At 46.7% G+C, this 16,367-nt stretch overlaps 1 protein-coding gene across 1 annotated transcript; it reads right to left on the bottom strand.

Moving 5' to 3' along the window:
• Positions 1 to 630: 630 nt before the first annotated feature.
• On the bottom strand, positions 631 to 8,233 carry AADACL3 (arylacetamide deacetylase like 3). Its single transcript, XM_058552015.1, has 4 exons — positions 8,057 to 8,233; positions 5,085 to 5,301; positions 3,803 to 3,866; positions 631 to 1,584 (listed from the first exon to the last, which is right to left on the bottom strand). Exons 1-4 carry the CDS (start codon positions 8,231 to 8,233, stop codon positions 813 to 815), a joined length of 1,230 nt encoding a protein of 409 aa, XP_058407998.1. The 3' UTR covers positions 631 to 812.
• Between the last annotated feature and the right edge of the window lie 8,134 nt (positions 8,234 to 16,367).

Raw genomic sequence — 16,367 nt, 5'->3', positions numbered from 1 at the left:
CCCAATATGGACATAGCTGAGCTTGGTCAGACTCAGTCTTCATGGGTCTCTGACTTGGGACTCAACCTTCCTCCCAACTTCCCTCTTCTGACCCTTCTTACTTTGCTTCCAGGCCCTTGGTTGGAAGCCTGACTTTGACCCTAAGAGCCCCAATCAGGCATCTCTGGTCTGTTGAGCACGCCACCCTCCATGAAAAACCTATCTATTCTGTCCTAACTCTTCCAGCCCTGGCAATCAAGACTCTGAGCTCAGACACCGAGGAACAGCAGGGAAATTGTCACCCTGTACCCAGAGGAGGAGGCGAAACCAGTTTCTTCACCTTCACCCAGCAGTCTAGAACTTCAGAGCCCAGCACTCTAGCCAGATTGGAAAAGGCCCATGAGATTGCACAGGATGCCCCTGGGTTATTCCAAGCCCAGCCAAGCAGACACTCCTATTGGTCACAGCCTGGACTAGCCTGGGCAGTCTGAACTCTCCCTCAGGGAGGCCATGGGCAATGCTTACGTGCTCATTCACTCTTGCGAATGGCCATTGAAGATTGTCAGCTCAAATTTTCCCAATGGTCAACATGGCCAGAAAGCCTCACTCTCCCCACGCCGCGCCCCCCCTCACCCCGCGCCCAGTCTGTCTCCCTTTAGACATCAGAAACATGCATTCTATGATTCTAGAACCTGGAGCAAGAAGGAGATAGCAACCTCGACATCCTCCCTAGCCCTACTCGGCATCACCTCCATCCACAACGGAGAGCCCCGTGGGGAACCAGATGATGGCAGAACCCACACTCTTGTAACTGCAGCTGGAAGGAAAGACGGTCACAGCCCCTTTAGAAAATGGACCACAGCATTCATAATCTTCGAAGAGCAGGGGAAGTACAAGCAGCCCAAGTCAATGGTGCTAAGCACTCCGTGAAAACCATCCTCCATGTGGTGCCAAGTCACCGGGACTCCCAAGTCCTCCAGCCTCTTCTTGTAGAGCAGTGAATGGTCCCGGAGAATGTCGTGCTCACAACTCACGATGCAAGCTTCGGGGAGGCGAGACACCACTTCATCTTCTGCAAGCAGGGGCGAGTTCATCAAATCCAGAGTGATGTTTGTCTCCAGGTAGGCATCCTCATTCACGGGCTCACGGGGCATCAGCTGACAGCCTCTCTTAAACCTCTCCGGGATGTTCTCCACGCCTATCCACTTTCTATACTTTTCCCAGACTTCAGCAGGTAAATGGGCACCTTTCATGACAGTGCTTTTCCAGGAGGGGCTGATGTCCAGGTAACCACACCAACAGCGGAAGGCAAAACTTAGAGTGAGCAGTGGGACATTCTTGTTCTGCTGGTAGGAGGGGGTTTGGAAGTCCAGGGATTGGAGAGCGGCATAGATCAGGATCTGAGCTCGGATCTTGGGGAGATAGGGACTGTCCACAAGTTTCTGACAAACTATTGCTGCTGCTGCCCCTCCTGCACTGTCACCACAGACCACGACCCGGGCTGGATCCACACTGTACATCTTCAAGGACCTCAGGAAGTGGATGGTGGCCGCAATGCAGTCTCTTACCAGCACTGGATACTTATGATGGGGCACCCTGCGGTATCTGAAAAGGAATCAAAGAACACAGGCTATACTCCTTACCCCAGCAAAGCCAAAAACACCTGAACATCTGAATCCCGAGCAGGTGCAGTGAAGGTATGAGGCTTAAATGAGGTCATAGACCCAAAGCCCTGAGTGCCGGACATATCGGCTCAGCAAGTGGGAGCTGCCGTTCCCCCGTCTCAATGCCAATTTCGGGGACAGGCTGCGACCACGAGAGCCCTGTCATCCACCTACTGGTCAACAACTTAGCTATCATCAACAGGAGTCCCATCTTTCAGAACCTACCTGCCTCATACCTGTTCCCTGTTTTTATGATTCTTTAGTGAGAAACTCCAGGCTTGCCTGCCTTCAGATTCTAATTAATCCTGCCGTGCACACAGGTTTTGTGGGAGAATCTTGTCAATTTAAATACCGCCAGGGGCCAACAGATCACAAACGGGCTTCCGCCTCCAGATCAGCCAGGCCCACTCGAGACCATTGCTCCATGTTCAGGTTGCTGCCACGCCAGCCTTGCGTTGCTAGACCTTCCCCTTTTCTGAGACATTCCAGAAATCTGGTGTTAAAATCAAACACAAACGGAGACCAGACTTGAAAATTCTCTGAGCAGACAAAACCAGTTTAGCTATACAAGCAAAGCTTAATTTAGCTTATTTTGCAAGACAAACGAGGCTACCTCGGCCTGGGTCGCTTCTTGCTTACACCTCTGAGAGTCACAAGCGAAATTTAAATTGCTCTCCAAAATTGATATGACTAACCAATTCCGTTTCACTTAAGAAAACTCTAATATTGTAACCAGTCCCTGTGAAGAACAAGCAGTCACCGCCTCTGCGCTAGGTAAGCTGCTTTATAACAATGGAACTCTGAGCCTCATTCCGTGTTTCCCTTTGCTTGTTCCCAGTTTGCAAACTTTTTGATGTGTGCACAATGAACTTTTACTAATTACTACTTCAGTAATGCACTGGTTTTACTTCTCGTTTTTCCTGAACTTTTGAGATTGAGTTTTATGAGAAATTTTACCATTTTAAATGCTGGTCCTCAAATAAAAAAATAAAGAAAAAGAAGTACTCTGTGGGATTAACAAAACTTCTGCCAGCCATTTCCACTGCTGCCCCCTCTTCTAAGCTACCTCGGGTTCATGCTGGGACAGCAGTGCTTTCAACTCCAAAATCCTGTCTACCTTGGATTCATAAAATAACTTTCTTGCAGAGATTTGCTGGTATATTCTACAGAGGAACTCTTGGTTCAGCACAACCAGAACGGTGAGGTGTCTAGTGGCCAAGAATTGGATCATGGTTTCCATCCCACTGCAGAAATGGTTTTGGAGCTGAGAATTGTAAAGTGAGGCGTTTCTCCAGGACTCTCTCCCTCAGCCAAGACTGATTCTCTATTTTTTACTCTACTGAACTAGTTGTGCCATAAGAAAACTGGAAAATGTGTCCCCACAGAGATGTTGGCAATTGACATTCCTTTATGGCATGTGCATTTCAATGAAACTGCAGGAAAAGCTGAATCGGGAGGAACCGCCCCACCCCTGTGTGCCGATGTGTCAGGCAGCGGGGCAGGAGAATGAGGCCACACACTGCAGTGACCGCTCCTCCTCTGCGCCCAGTTTGCCTGATGTGGAGGCCACGGGAGGGGCCACCTCAGGTCTCTCCTGCTCTGTGTCCATCAAGCCCTCTTTGAAGATCCAGGTTAGATGGGTGACTCTCTGAGATCAGTTAGGAGAGAGTGGCTTTTTAATGTTTCTCGCTTCCTTAGGAGGATCTCAGCAGGTGGACCTCCCTCTGGGGAGCCCTTGGAAATGATGCGGCAGTGTTTGCGGCAGTCCTGGTTACGGCGCAAGGCATCCAGGGTGTCGAGTGGAGGGAGGCGCTACGTCCGGGATGTGCAGGGCTGTTCCTCTCCCCGAGGAGCATTCTGCCCAGAAGTGCTCCGCTTGTGAAACTCCGCCCCTGATCTGCTTCACAAAGACCACTCCCCTTCCAGCTTCCAGAAGATGCGAGGCAAAAAACGCCCCGTTTAAACAAACCGAGGGCCACCGGCAGGAAGGAGTGCCCGTTCTCTGCCTCTTGCTGTCCATCTCCCTTCCTCTCCCCATCGCTGGCTTCCCACAGCCTGTCCCCTGCTCCCGGTGTCCCTCTAAGTCCCCGCCTGCCACTGACTCCTCCCTCCCACCCGGTGACTCCAGCACTCCTGGCTCCCCGGTCCCGTTTACTCACCCGACGGATAGAACCACTGAGTCACTCCTCTTGCACAAACGACAGCATATGCCATGGTGGGTGTCTAGAAAATAAAGGGTTTTAACCACTCACTAGGAAGGCGGGTGGGCTTCCTTTGCCAGCCGTTGGCTTACTGACCGCCGTGATGGACAGAGCGCTGGAGTGGATTCAAAGCAGCTTTTGCAGGTTTTCTTCTGGCTGTCGAGCAGCCTTCCTCTCACCCTTCTCGTTATTTCTCCTCTGTGACACTGTCTGAACAGCTTTCTCTAAGATGCCCACACCACCACCAATCGGTTCTACAGTTCGTTCAAAATATCTGAGAAGCTATTTGGCCACAGAGTGCAGTGGTCCAGGATGTGAGCTCTGGATTCGGACCTGAGTTCAAATCCCGACTTCGCCTCCTTTTAGCTTGAGCTGAAGTGGTGCGGGGCAGCCCCCTCACCTCCCTGAGGCTTGATTTCCTCATCCCTACAATGAAGGTAATAATAATAGTAGGGCTGATGGGGGTTTCAATAAGATAATGCAAGGAAAGGGCTTCCACAGTGCCTGTCACGTAAGTATTAATATTAATGAATATTGGCTGTTACTACCATTCATTACGCAGACCAAACAACACTGCAGTAGCACTAAATCCCTTATTCTCAAAGCCTACTGCAATGGGACCCTGGCATTCCACAGATTAGAAAACACTATAAAGGTGTTTTTCCCCCTAAGTCACAGGGGAGAAAAATTAAGATGATAAAATTGTCTCAATCTTGAGTTTTTTCTCTCATTCATTTTCCTCTAATTTCTGGTCCTCCTGTCTGTCTGTACCAGAATTTGCCTCAGGCAATAGCTGATGTGAAACAAAAGGATGTGTTTTAGTTACTTTCACTTAAAAAAAAATTCTTATTCCCAACTAAATGGAGGTGGTGGTTGCACAACATTGTGAATGTACTAAATGCCACTGAATTGTACACTTTACATGGTTAATTTTATGTTTTGTGAATTTCATATGTATATATTTATACACATATACACAGATAACGCACATACACACACACGCACATATGTGTGTGTATATATATATCTCCTTACTTCCAGAAAGAGATCAGTGCCTTCCATATCTTTGCCTCCTGAGTGATCTGGGACCCACTAACCGCCCTCCTGCTCCCAGGTCATGATAGCAGCTACTGGGCCCTGGGAGACAATGGGCGTGCCGCCTCGTGCTGGAAAGGGCGTCCACCGGCTCTGCTCGGGGCTGTGGTGCTAAGGCTGGGAGGGCCCAGGAGGGGGCTCTTACTCAAGCTCCCTATGATGCCGCCGCCGCCATGGTAGAACACGATGCCAGGCCTGAGGGTGCAGGAGGACGCCTTGGGCTGGTACAGCCTCACAGCGATCGTCCCGTAGCGGAGGTCCGTGACCACGACATCCGGATCCTTCCTTAGCGGCAGCAGGTCATGCATGAAACGGACAAATTGGGGCATAGAACAGATTCTCAGTTTCTCTAAAATCGTCCCCTGTTGGTGAGAGAAGAGAAAACGCGGTGGGAAGGGTTTCAGTGTGTGCTGCGCTCGAGTCCTGCTGCCACATGTGTCCTCCGCAGAGGGGCAGAGGGCGGGCTGGACCACAGCCCCACTTGACCCCCCTCTGTGCCCCCAACACACCTGCAGAAAGTCCACCCCTGTCCAGGCCCACGCTGTCCCAGCACCGGCCCCTCTCAATCCTCTCTCCCTGGATACCTGACACCCCAGCCCCACAAACCAGGCTTCTGGCCACCCCTCGAGGGTCCGTCTAACCTGGAACTCCTCCCACCTTGGCCTGGACATGACATCTCTTCCCAGTGAGGCCCTCCACGACCACCCTAGCCAGTGTGGCCATCCCAAGCATTTGTTGCCATTTTTTATGACGTGATAACTGCATGTTTTTAAAAAAGGGATGAGGGGCAGTTCTTATCTTTTAGAGATACCTACTGAAATATTTTTTTTTTTTTGTGAGGAAGATCAGCCCTGAGCTAACGTCCATGCTAATCCTCCTCTTTTTGCTGAGGAAGACCGGCTCTGAGCTAACATCTATTGCCAATCCTCCTCCTTTTTTTTCCCCCAAAGCCCCAGTAGATATTCTATGTCATAGCTGCACATCCTTCTAGTTGCTGTATGTGGGACGTGGCCTCAGCATGGCCGGAGAAGTGGTGTGTCCGTGCGCGCTCGGGATCCGAACCCGGGCCGCCAGCAGCGGAGCGTGCTCACTTAACCGCTAAGCCATGGGGCCGGCCCCCCTACTGAAATATTTTTGGATAAAATAATACAATGTCTGGGATCTGCTTTATAAGAAAATAGAAGTAAGGGAAAAGATGAGGGCACAGATGAAATAACACTGGCCAGGAGTGGGTAATCCTGGATGTGGCAGGGTGGGTACAGGGGGCTTCTCTATACTATTCTGACTCCTTTGAGATATGTCCAAAAGTTTGCATAAGAAAAAATAAAAGTAAACAAATAAAGTGGGCTCTCTCTTCCCAGTGGTTCCTAACTCTTTTCTATGCCAAGGCCTTTTTGGCTTTTCGTGAAGCCTGAGGACACTGTCGCAGAATGTTTTGAATACGTACAATAAAATACTTGGGATTACAAAGGAAGGCAATTTTATTTAAATATAGTTGTCAAAATAGTAAAGAAAATGTGTGATGCAATAACAGAGGTGCTTCCTTATCAGCACACTAAATAGCAAGATCTAGTGGCTGGTATGATACTACTATAATTTCAAAGGAATGAGACGCATGTGTGATTTTTCACAGTATCTGCAATAGCTGTACTATGCTCTGAAAATATCTGTGATTCTTCTTGGTGACAAGGTCGCGGGTTCTGCCGTCACAACTGCAGTTTGTTTCCTTCATTCGTAATGGAAGGAAATACTACCTTTGCATTGGAGGTTAGTGAGAATGGGGTGATTTCGACCCCATCCAAATTCGTGGACCCCTTGCATTCTGTCACCCTTGGGGGTTCAGGGAACCCCGGGGTTAAGAAGCCCTGCTGGACCCTACAGTCCTGCCTCACTCTGCTGACAGCACTTCCCACTCTGTGAATTGGTTTATTTGGAGAGTTTGCTTGTTTATTGCTGTCTCCTCACCCCACTGCCATGAGTCTCCGAGATCCTTGAAGGCGGACTCTATCTGGGACACTACTTCCTCTCACCCATTCTTGATCCCCAGAGTAGGACTGGTGGATGGCGCATAATAGTTGCACAACACATCTCTGTAGAAAGAACAATAGTAATAAGGCTAATATTCATGGAGGGCTGACTCTGTGCCAGGCGTTGTAACTCACACTCCGCGGAGCTTAACTCAATGCATCCTCTCAGGATGCTACGAAGTCGGGACTATTATTTTTCCCCATGTTGCAGATAAGGAAACTGAGTCACTGTATTTGGGAATGTGGACTGTAGACTATGAGAGTCAAGGCCAGGGAAACCACGGGACCGAATCATCACATCCTATAAAAGCTGACCCTGGAGGTAAGAGAACTTTGACCCCTGGGTTCTTCTCTATCAAGGCTTTCCCACGAGAACAGGTGCTTGCAATCGCTTTTCATTGTATGAAAGATTTAGGAAACATATTTTCTATATTCGATTTCTGTCAGCCCTCTGGAAAAGCATAGCAAAACCTTGTGGGCAACCTCGACACGATTCTCGCCATGATCTATTTCCGGGTGTTTTATTAAATGACACGCACCAGGAACAATGAGCAGAATTTGACTATACCACATAAACAGTTTTCCATCTCTCAAAAGCAACAAAATATATATACATATTTAAAGTCACATTCTGTAGTTTTGCTCAGCTATACTAATTTACTCTTTTGCTGCGTGTCTCTTTCTTTTGTTGTTGGCTGCTTCCAGCTGGCAGATAGGTAGCAACAGGGACCCAAAATTCAGGAAACTTCCTCCCTGTCTTCACAGCTTCCCGGAGTGAGGAGTGCTGTGAAGAAGGTAAGACAGGAGGCAGGCTGCGGGGAGGGGGCAGGCCTTCTCTTTTTCATGTTAACTGAGAAAGAAATTCTTTGAATTTTGTGGCTATTAGCCCAGTCCAGCTTGAGAAACCCCGGGAAGAGGTTGAGAACCACTGGGACCCTCATAGGGATTTTTCGGGCTTGAGAATATACTGTCAGCCTCTACCGCCAAGATATTAATGTTAATTCAGCTAGAAGCTTCTAGTATGTGTTTTCCCAGCTCTCTCCTCAACCCTCAGGAGGAAGGGAAGGGACAAATAAAATGCAAAACTCACCCATGTCATCAGCATCTGGAAGAGGCAATGGAAGACCCGCAGTCTCGCCGGGTGGCTGATGGTCGCAGGGATGTCGATAGTGAGGAAGTGGCTGCAGATCACCCACAGCCCGACCCCCACGAAGAATGCGCAGGCTGCCACGGGGAGGACCAGCAGCGGGAGAGGGACCGCCATCATGCTGTTTCCACCATGGAAGAGGCTGAGGGAAGGCTGTGCTCGGCACAGGCCATTTAGGACATGGTCTGGGGCCAGCAGATGACCTCCACTTACATATCTCAGCCTGCCCTCCCCACCTCTCCAACTCCCACAAGCATTGGCCTAGCCCAGGTGAGTCACAGACTCAGGTGAGGGCTCTAGACAAGGCCCATGCAGAGGAAAAAATGGCTGTTGCAACCTGACCCAGCTGGAAATGGGAGCTCCGAAGTTCTAGCTGACACCCTGGCACTGCTACTAGAAATAGCCTTGGATAAGTCACCACGGACCTCACACACACTATTCTTTCCACCTGCCCTCTGACCTCATCACCACCCCCTGATTCCACTCTGGCCACACTTGCTGTTCCTTAGCCTGCCAAGGAGGCCCCAGGGCCTTTGCACTGGTTGTTGTCCGCACAACATTCTTCCCTCAGACATCAGCTGGGCTCCACCCCTCCCCTACTGCAGGTGTCTGCTCATGTCACCTTCTCAGTGAGGCCATCGTTGGCTACCTTATTTAAAATCGTAACTCCCCACCAGCGTTCCTACGCCCACCCCACCCCTCCACCTGCTTCCTTTGTCTTCATGGCCTTTATTATTGCCTGAGACACCACATACTCCACTTGTTCCTTTCTTATCTGTTAAATGCATCCTCTGTGAGGACAGGAATTTTTGTGTTCCTTGCTTTGTCCCCAGAGGCCACATCAGGGTTTGGTACTCAGCAGGTGCCCAGCAAATGTATATTGAGAGAAGGAACGCATGAACAGGCTTTGCCCTTCTCGTTGTAAAGCAGGAAAATAGAGCTCAACTACCTTTCCAGGCTAGGTCAGAGATCCATGTCAGTGTTTGCAATCTTCCCTAACAACCGAGTCCCGCATCCACGGGCATAATAGTGCCGTCTCTCCCGCCTCTGCATTCCAGGATCAGAGCAGTGCTTCTCAAGCAGGAGGGATTTTACCCCCCAGGAGACATCTGGCAATGTCTGCAGACATTTTTGGTTGTCACAACTTGGTGAGGGGCAGGGGCTGGAACTGGCATCTGGTCGGTAGAGGCCCGAGTGTTGCTAAACATCCTACAATGCACAGGATGGTTCCGCACCAGGGAGTTATCTAGTCCAATATGTCAATAGTGCCGAGGTTGAAAAGCCCTGAGTTAGTAAGACTTGGATTTGAATCCTGGCTCTGCCAAAGGCCAGCATTCTCATCAGGAGCAAGTTACTTACTCTCTAAGCCTCGGTTTCCAAATCTGTAAAGTGGGGACAATAATAATAGTGCCCCCCTGGGGTTGTCAGGTGCATCAAAGACCCCAGCATCTGTAAAGCATCTAGCATGAGCCTGGCACGTGGGGACACCCCCTAGGTGTCAGTGGGCAAGGCTGAGACATTTCTACCTGTTCTCCAAAGCCCCTCCCTTTCCTGGTGGGCACACATCGTGGGCATGCAGGAAGATAACGCTTTCTAGCTCCCGCTGCGTCTGGTGGGACCATGTGATGTGTTCTGGCCAGAGAACGTGAGTGATGATGCTGTGGCACTTCCAGGCCTGGCGTAGAGTGTCCACATGATCCCTCTTGCTTCCTCTCTCTGGAAGGGAAGGGCTCCTGACGGCTGGCCTCACAATGGCAGAGTCTGATCCCCAAGTCACTCTTGGAGGGGAGCTGCCCCGGAGGGTACCAGCCAGGAGCATCTGTCAGATGTGTGCAATCGAGGTGCGCAGGTTGATCGTGTAAATCTGCTGAGATGCAGAACTGTCTGTTGCAGCAGCCAGCCTCTCCTGACTCATATCGCTGCAAAGACAGCCTGAGGGCTTGGAGGGGCTTCCGCAACCCCAAAGTCTAAATTCAGTTTAATCCTGCATAACTCTTACTTATTTCCGTGTGCTTTTCTTCTTTGACTACGGGACACAGGACCCCCTCCCAGTAAAGACGCCGATTTTGGTCCTTGATTTTGGTCCTTGAGCTGCGCGTTCTGCCACCGTCTGAGAGGGGCAGCAAAAGGACGCAGCCTGACAGACGCCTGGGCGCTTTTCCGGCTCTGCCCCCAAACTAGCATCACGATACTGCGCGATTTACTGGCCCTCTCTCTGCTTTTAGTTGCTTCATCTGAAAATGAGGCTGAGGTCCCTGCTCTGTGCCCGACGCTGAGCCACACCCTTTGCGTGTGTTAACGCGTTAGTTCTCCCATCAACCCTTTAGGTGGATCCTATCCTCGTCCCCATTTTACAGGTAAGGAAACTCAGCCTCAGTGAGGATAAGTGGCTTTCACAAGGTCGAAAAACTCATACACAGAGGTTGGGGGGTGGGGCTCACATCCAAGTAAGGCTCTTCTTGGGCCCCCTATCTTGAGCAGCGCCAAAATTTCTGTTAACAAAGAAAATGCCTCAAAGCATACACCGTTGACCTGTGCCCCATCCAGCCCCTATAGAAAGCTTGACTAAACAACGACCAACTCAGCAGGAACTCCCACCCCGTTGCATAGCGGGTAGCTGGGTGACAAATCTGTGTTAGGGTAAGACTGATTTTACAACAATGGAAAAGAAGAGTCCATCAGCTGTTCAGACTTATTGATTTTTAAAATATCCTTTTTTTTAAATTACCCCAGTAATATGTGTTCATTTTGGAGTATCACCATCCTGACTTTTTTCCCATGCAAATGAAACTTAAGCTTCAGGGTCCCTCACCTGTAGGATAGAGCCGTGTCAGGCATTTCACTAATACTGTTTGGATTTTTGTGATGTTTGTGGTATATTCAGCTTTTAAAAATTTGTAGTTTGCTATGATTTCTCTTCTCATCCTAAATATATATTCACGTTTAAACCTAAATTGTATTCACAATTTTGCATTCCTTTTCTTGAAGAAAACCCTCAAAATTATATAAGCCCCACAAAACCTGGATCCAACCCAGGGTCCGTGTGTGTGTGTGTGTGTGTGCGCGCGTGTGCATGTGTGTTTAAATGGGAGCACATGGGTTAAGTCCTCTGTAACCTGTTCTTTTCACTCAATAATTTTCCATGTCAATAAACGTAATTCTATAATGTAATTTTCAGTGATTATAGAATATTTCATTTTTCTATTGTTTGTACATGCTGTCATTTACTTAACCAGTCCCCTGCTGTCAGATAACTACACTGTCTCTGGTTTTTCCGAAATCTTTTCATAACTCTGAATTATTTCTGTGGAATAAATCTCTAAATGTAGAATTGATAGGTCAAACATAAAAATATTTTCAGGCTTTTGATACATATTAACAAGTCACCCATCAGAAAAATTGTGTCAATTTACACTCCTACCCAAACTAGACCAAAAAAATGATTCCAGGACTTTCGCCAACACTGAATATTATCATTGTTTGAATTTGGCCAGCTGTTGCATCTTCTTAAAATTGTATCTTGGTGTTGTTTTCACTTGCATTTCTTTAAATCCAATGAAGTAGAACATTGTTTCATATTTTATTGGTTGAGTTTCTTCTCCTGTGGATTCATGTGAATTTATTTTGTGTGCTCAGACCCTTTCTCTATTTTTTTGTTTTTGTTTATCTTTTTGTATTGACTTAAAAAATACTTGTAAGGCTATTTTTTTCTAGTTGTTTACCCTTTAACTTTGTTTATGCTGTTTTTCTACAGTGATGTTTATAATTTTTATGCAGTGAAATCTGTCATTTATTCTCTTATCATGCTTAGAAAGATCTTTTTACAGTATATGAAACTGTATGGCAATGATTTTGATTTTTATTTATTTTTTTTCCCCCAAAGCCCCAGTAGATAGTTGTATGTCAGTTGCACATCCTTCTAGTTGCTGTATGTGGGACGCGGCCTCAGCATGGCCGGAGAAGCGGTGCGTCGGTGCGCGACCGGGATCCAAACCCGGCCGCCAGCAGCGGAGCGCGCGCACTTAACCACTAAGCCACCGGGCCAGCCTGGCAATGATTTTGAAAATGGAGGATTTCCTTGTCAAAATACAAATATATGAATTTCACTGAAGAAGTGGAAAATACAAATAGATCAATGACTATGAGAGGGATTGGGAAGTCTATTACCATTGCAGTACATAAACATTAAACCTTTCATATTATTAAAAAAAAATACAGGTGCAGAACTTATGGTATGAACATGGCAGTGTAGGTTCACTATTTTTGTCCCTTATTCGCCTAGAAATCATACAAAAGCACAGGAAAATGAGAGATTACCTAAGAATAAATACTGAACCATTTTTGATTTCCTAGATGTATTAATTAGAGTAAGCAATGCTAGCTGCTATAACAAATTGTCCCTATATGCCACATCTTGGTAGAATAAAGGCTTATTTGCCCCTCACAACTTAGACATTTGCGCATTTGGTGAGCAGCCACACAACGTGGTGATTATGGGATCCACGTTCCTTCCCTCTAATGGTCTGCCACCCCCTGGGACCTCATACTGCTTCACTCTCCGCTGCTTTCTCTGTGCCTTGCGAGGAGACTGGGGAAGAGGCTGCTCCTCAAGGAACGCATGGAGGAGAATTTAAGGGCCAGGCCTGGAAATACATTCCATGGGCCAGCCCACATTCACACGGCTTCACCTAACGCTGGGACCCTGGGAAACGTAAAGCTTCCACACACCTAGGATGAAAATGAAATTGAGTTTGGTGAATTCATAGGATCTTTCTGCCACACAGCCTTTCCTCCTCAAGCAAGAAGAGATTGAACATAGGGAATGGGAAAGCTGTTGGCAGGAGCGAGGGCGCACAGGTCGGGGAAGGGGGAGTCTTTCAGCAGACAGGCAGTGCAGGTGGCGCAGGAAGCCACTGCCGTTGATCTCCACAACAGGAAGTGGGTGAGTCCCCCGAGGACACCTGGAGCCTCAAGCAAAACTCTATGCAAGACTTGGAGTCCTCCATCTGCAGATGCTTAGTGCCCACGTGCAGCCGCCACCGGAGAAGAAGGGCTTCCACTTCTAGCTGCCTTCCAACTCTCACAGGAAGGCTTCTCCTGGGCAAACGAGCGTGAGCGTTGCTTGCAGAAAGTGTGGGAAAAATTCTCCCACATCTAGCCCCTGACCACAGGAAACAGATTAGAAGAGTGGGGAAGGGCAGAGTGCCAGCATCCAGCACATGAGGTTCAGACCCCTTGAAGCCCAACCGTGGACTACGTAGGAGTCCACGGCCCAAGGTCAAGTAGCCCTGCTGTATATCCTTGCAGTGTCACTCAGTACTCCTATGTGGTCATTAAGGAGTTTCCAGCAGTCTTTTCCTTTATATCTTTTGTTGCAATGTTATACATTTGTTGTGAAAGTCGCCTGTAGCAGTTTGCTGGGGTGAGTTTGGATTTTAATAACCAATTCAGGATTTGAAAGGAAATAAAGCAAAATTGTATTGAAAAAACGTAGTTACTGGACTATCTTTTGCTATTTTGTACTGTAGAGTAGCTAGATAAATCCAGAGCAGATTAAATATCTTCAAGGGACTCCTTCTAATATTCTGAACTAGAACTGGATCAAGAATGATGATGAATTCAGAGTCAAGTACTCAAGATAACGGAGTGGAGAAAAGAAAACTAATACGTAATGAGTATCTGCAATGTACAAGGCTCTTTACACAGATTATTTCACTTAACTCTCAAAAATAACCTGAAATCCAACACCCTTTTATAATAAAAACTCATCACTGGGAAGAAGGAATCTTCCTTAGTTTAATAAGGAGTACCTACTGAAAACATTATACTTAATGTTGAAATATTGGAAGTTTTCTCCTAAAATCTGGAATAAGACAAGGAATTCCACTATCACCGCATCTATCCAACTTTGTACAGAGGTCCTAGCCAGCGCAATAAGGCAAGAAAAAGAAGTAAAAGGCATAAGAAGTGGAAATGAAGAAATAAAACTGTCATTATTCAGTGTGTCACAGCTTGGTTGTGTGTGTAGAAAATCCAAAAGCACCTACAGACAAACTAGTAGAATTAATAAATGAATATAGAAAAACTACTGGGTACAAGATCAATATATAAAAATCAATTGTATTTCTATACCCCAGCATCAAACAAATAGAAAATGAAATTTTTAAACAGACACCAGAGATTAGTGAATACCACTGACTAGGGGTGAAAAAGTGGTTTACTACAAAAGGGGAAAAAATTCCTTCAAAAAGGGAATTTTTGAGGGTGATGGAGCTATTCTATATCTTGATTGTAGTGGTAGTTATACAACTGTATGCCTTTGTCAAAACGTATAGAATTATACACCAAAATGAGTGGAGTTTATGGTATGTAAACGTAAAAAGTGAATTAAAAGAATTGAAAGATATACCATGCACAATATAATTTTAAAAATTTAAATAGCTATTGAAATATCTAAATATCTATTGAAAGGGTGCAAGACCTCTATAGTGAAAGCTCTACAACATTATTGAGAGAAATCGAAGAACACCACATGGAGAATCTTCCTCCTTCTCTTCTCTTCCATCTTCTTTCCAAATGTTGGGCTTTGGGGTCACTCTGAGAACTCCTTCTCTTTTCCTCAATGCTCTCCACTCCCACGGCTGTAAGTACTGCCCATGGACATTTGTATCTTCAGCTCTGAACTCTCTCCAGAGTTTCAGGCTCAAATATCCAACTGCCCTCTTGACATGCCTTTTTCTGTTTCATTTCTTTCCCATCTCAGCAAATTGCACTGCCATCGCTTCTGCCAGAATCCCTAGAGTTCTCCATGACTCCTCCCGTTCCCACAGCCCTCACACCCAAGCCACCCCTGGGCCGTTAGATTCTAGATCCCAAACACATTACATCAATCCTGTTTTTTATTCTCAGTCATGGCTCCCTACTCCTTACCTTCCAATCACCTTAGAATTTGAAATTATATTTGTTTCTCCTCTTATTTTATGTCTCCCCAAGGAAATTACAATTCCAGCAAAGATCCATGTCTATTTCACTCACTATGGAACCCCAGTGTCTAGTGCACACTGCGGGTGCTCAATAAATAATTGCTGAATGAGTAAATGAATGATGACACATGACCTGGGACAGGGTAACGTGGAAAACTCATCCCCCTGCTGCTTTGCTTATGTCTTTTGTAGGGTACAGGCACTGGCGTAAATGAGAGGGGGTGGAATTGTGAAAAATCTAGAGACAGCACACATGAAATCTGTGTGAAGTTTATTTCTTTGAAACCATCTTGGACTCAAATCTCTTCAGATTCTGCAGCCTCTGTCTTCTCTATGTCACTCCAGGTCCCACAGGGCCGTTGACTGCTGGATAGGGAGAGCTCCGGAACCAGAAACGCTATTAGTCCCGTTTTCATGGATGAGGACCCAGAAGCTGTGTTTCATTAAGCAATTTGTCCACATTCAGAGGCAGACAGAGCTGGGATTCAAATTCAATTTCATTCAAATCCAATTTGATCTAAATCCAATTCAACTCAAATCTGACTCTGAGGCCAAGTTCATCTCTTTCCAAGAACCACCACAGCCCACACGTCACAAAGCTTACAGCAACCACCGAACACCTCTCCCTTCACCTCTCTCAGCTCACATTTTAATAATTGCCCATCCTACAGTTCTTGAAAATACCTGAAAATGCATTCCTGTAAGACATACTGGGCAAAAATTCTTACTCATTGTAAAGACGGGAAAACAGAAGCCTGGGGTAATGTGTTTGCTTTATTATTGAAGAGTATTCAATTCTGCTCTTAAAAATATATATATATAAACAGGAATGATGGAGCTCACAAGAAGTGTTAAGCATAGATGGAAAGTAGGCTGTTAGCTTGACACATAGTTGAAACACACAAGGAGTGTTAAATATAAATCGTGAGTAAACAAGGAGCTTGGAGACACAGGAAGAAATCGTAAGATGTGTTCAAGATAGATAGATAGTAACTGTACAACATATGAAAGATAGAGTGGATAAACAGAGTATTTGATGGAACAAACAAGAGTACCACTTTTAGAAAGAAAGGGTGGAAAGATTAAATCATAAATTATGAGCACGCCGTGTCTGGATTGACAGCCACGTCATCCTAAACTGGTCACCCATTGGTGAAACCCAATATGGTACCACTCTGGCCCTACACATCTTCTCCCAAAGAATGCAGATAAAATTCACAGCTACTCAGCAGGCTAAGGGGTGAGCTGCTGTGGTCAAGTGTGCCTGCTCC

This window comes from Diceros bicornis, chromosome 13 (assembly GCF_020826845.1).
Source record: "Diceros bicornis minor isolate mBicDic1 chromosome 13, mDicBic1.mat.cur, whole genome shotgun sequence".
In the NCBI taxonomy this organism is placed as follows: Eukaryota; Metazoa; Chordata; class Mammalia; order Perissodactyla; family Rhinocerotidae; genus Diceros; species Diceros bicornis.
Note: the sequence above shows the minus strand (reverse complement) of the source record. Positions and strands in the feature narration are given on the sequence as shown.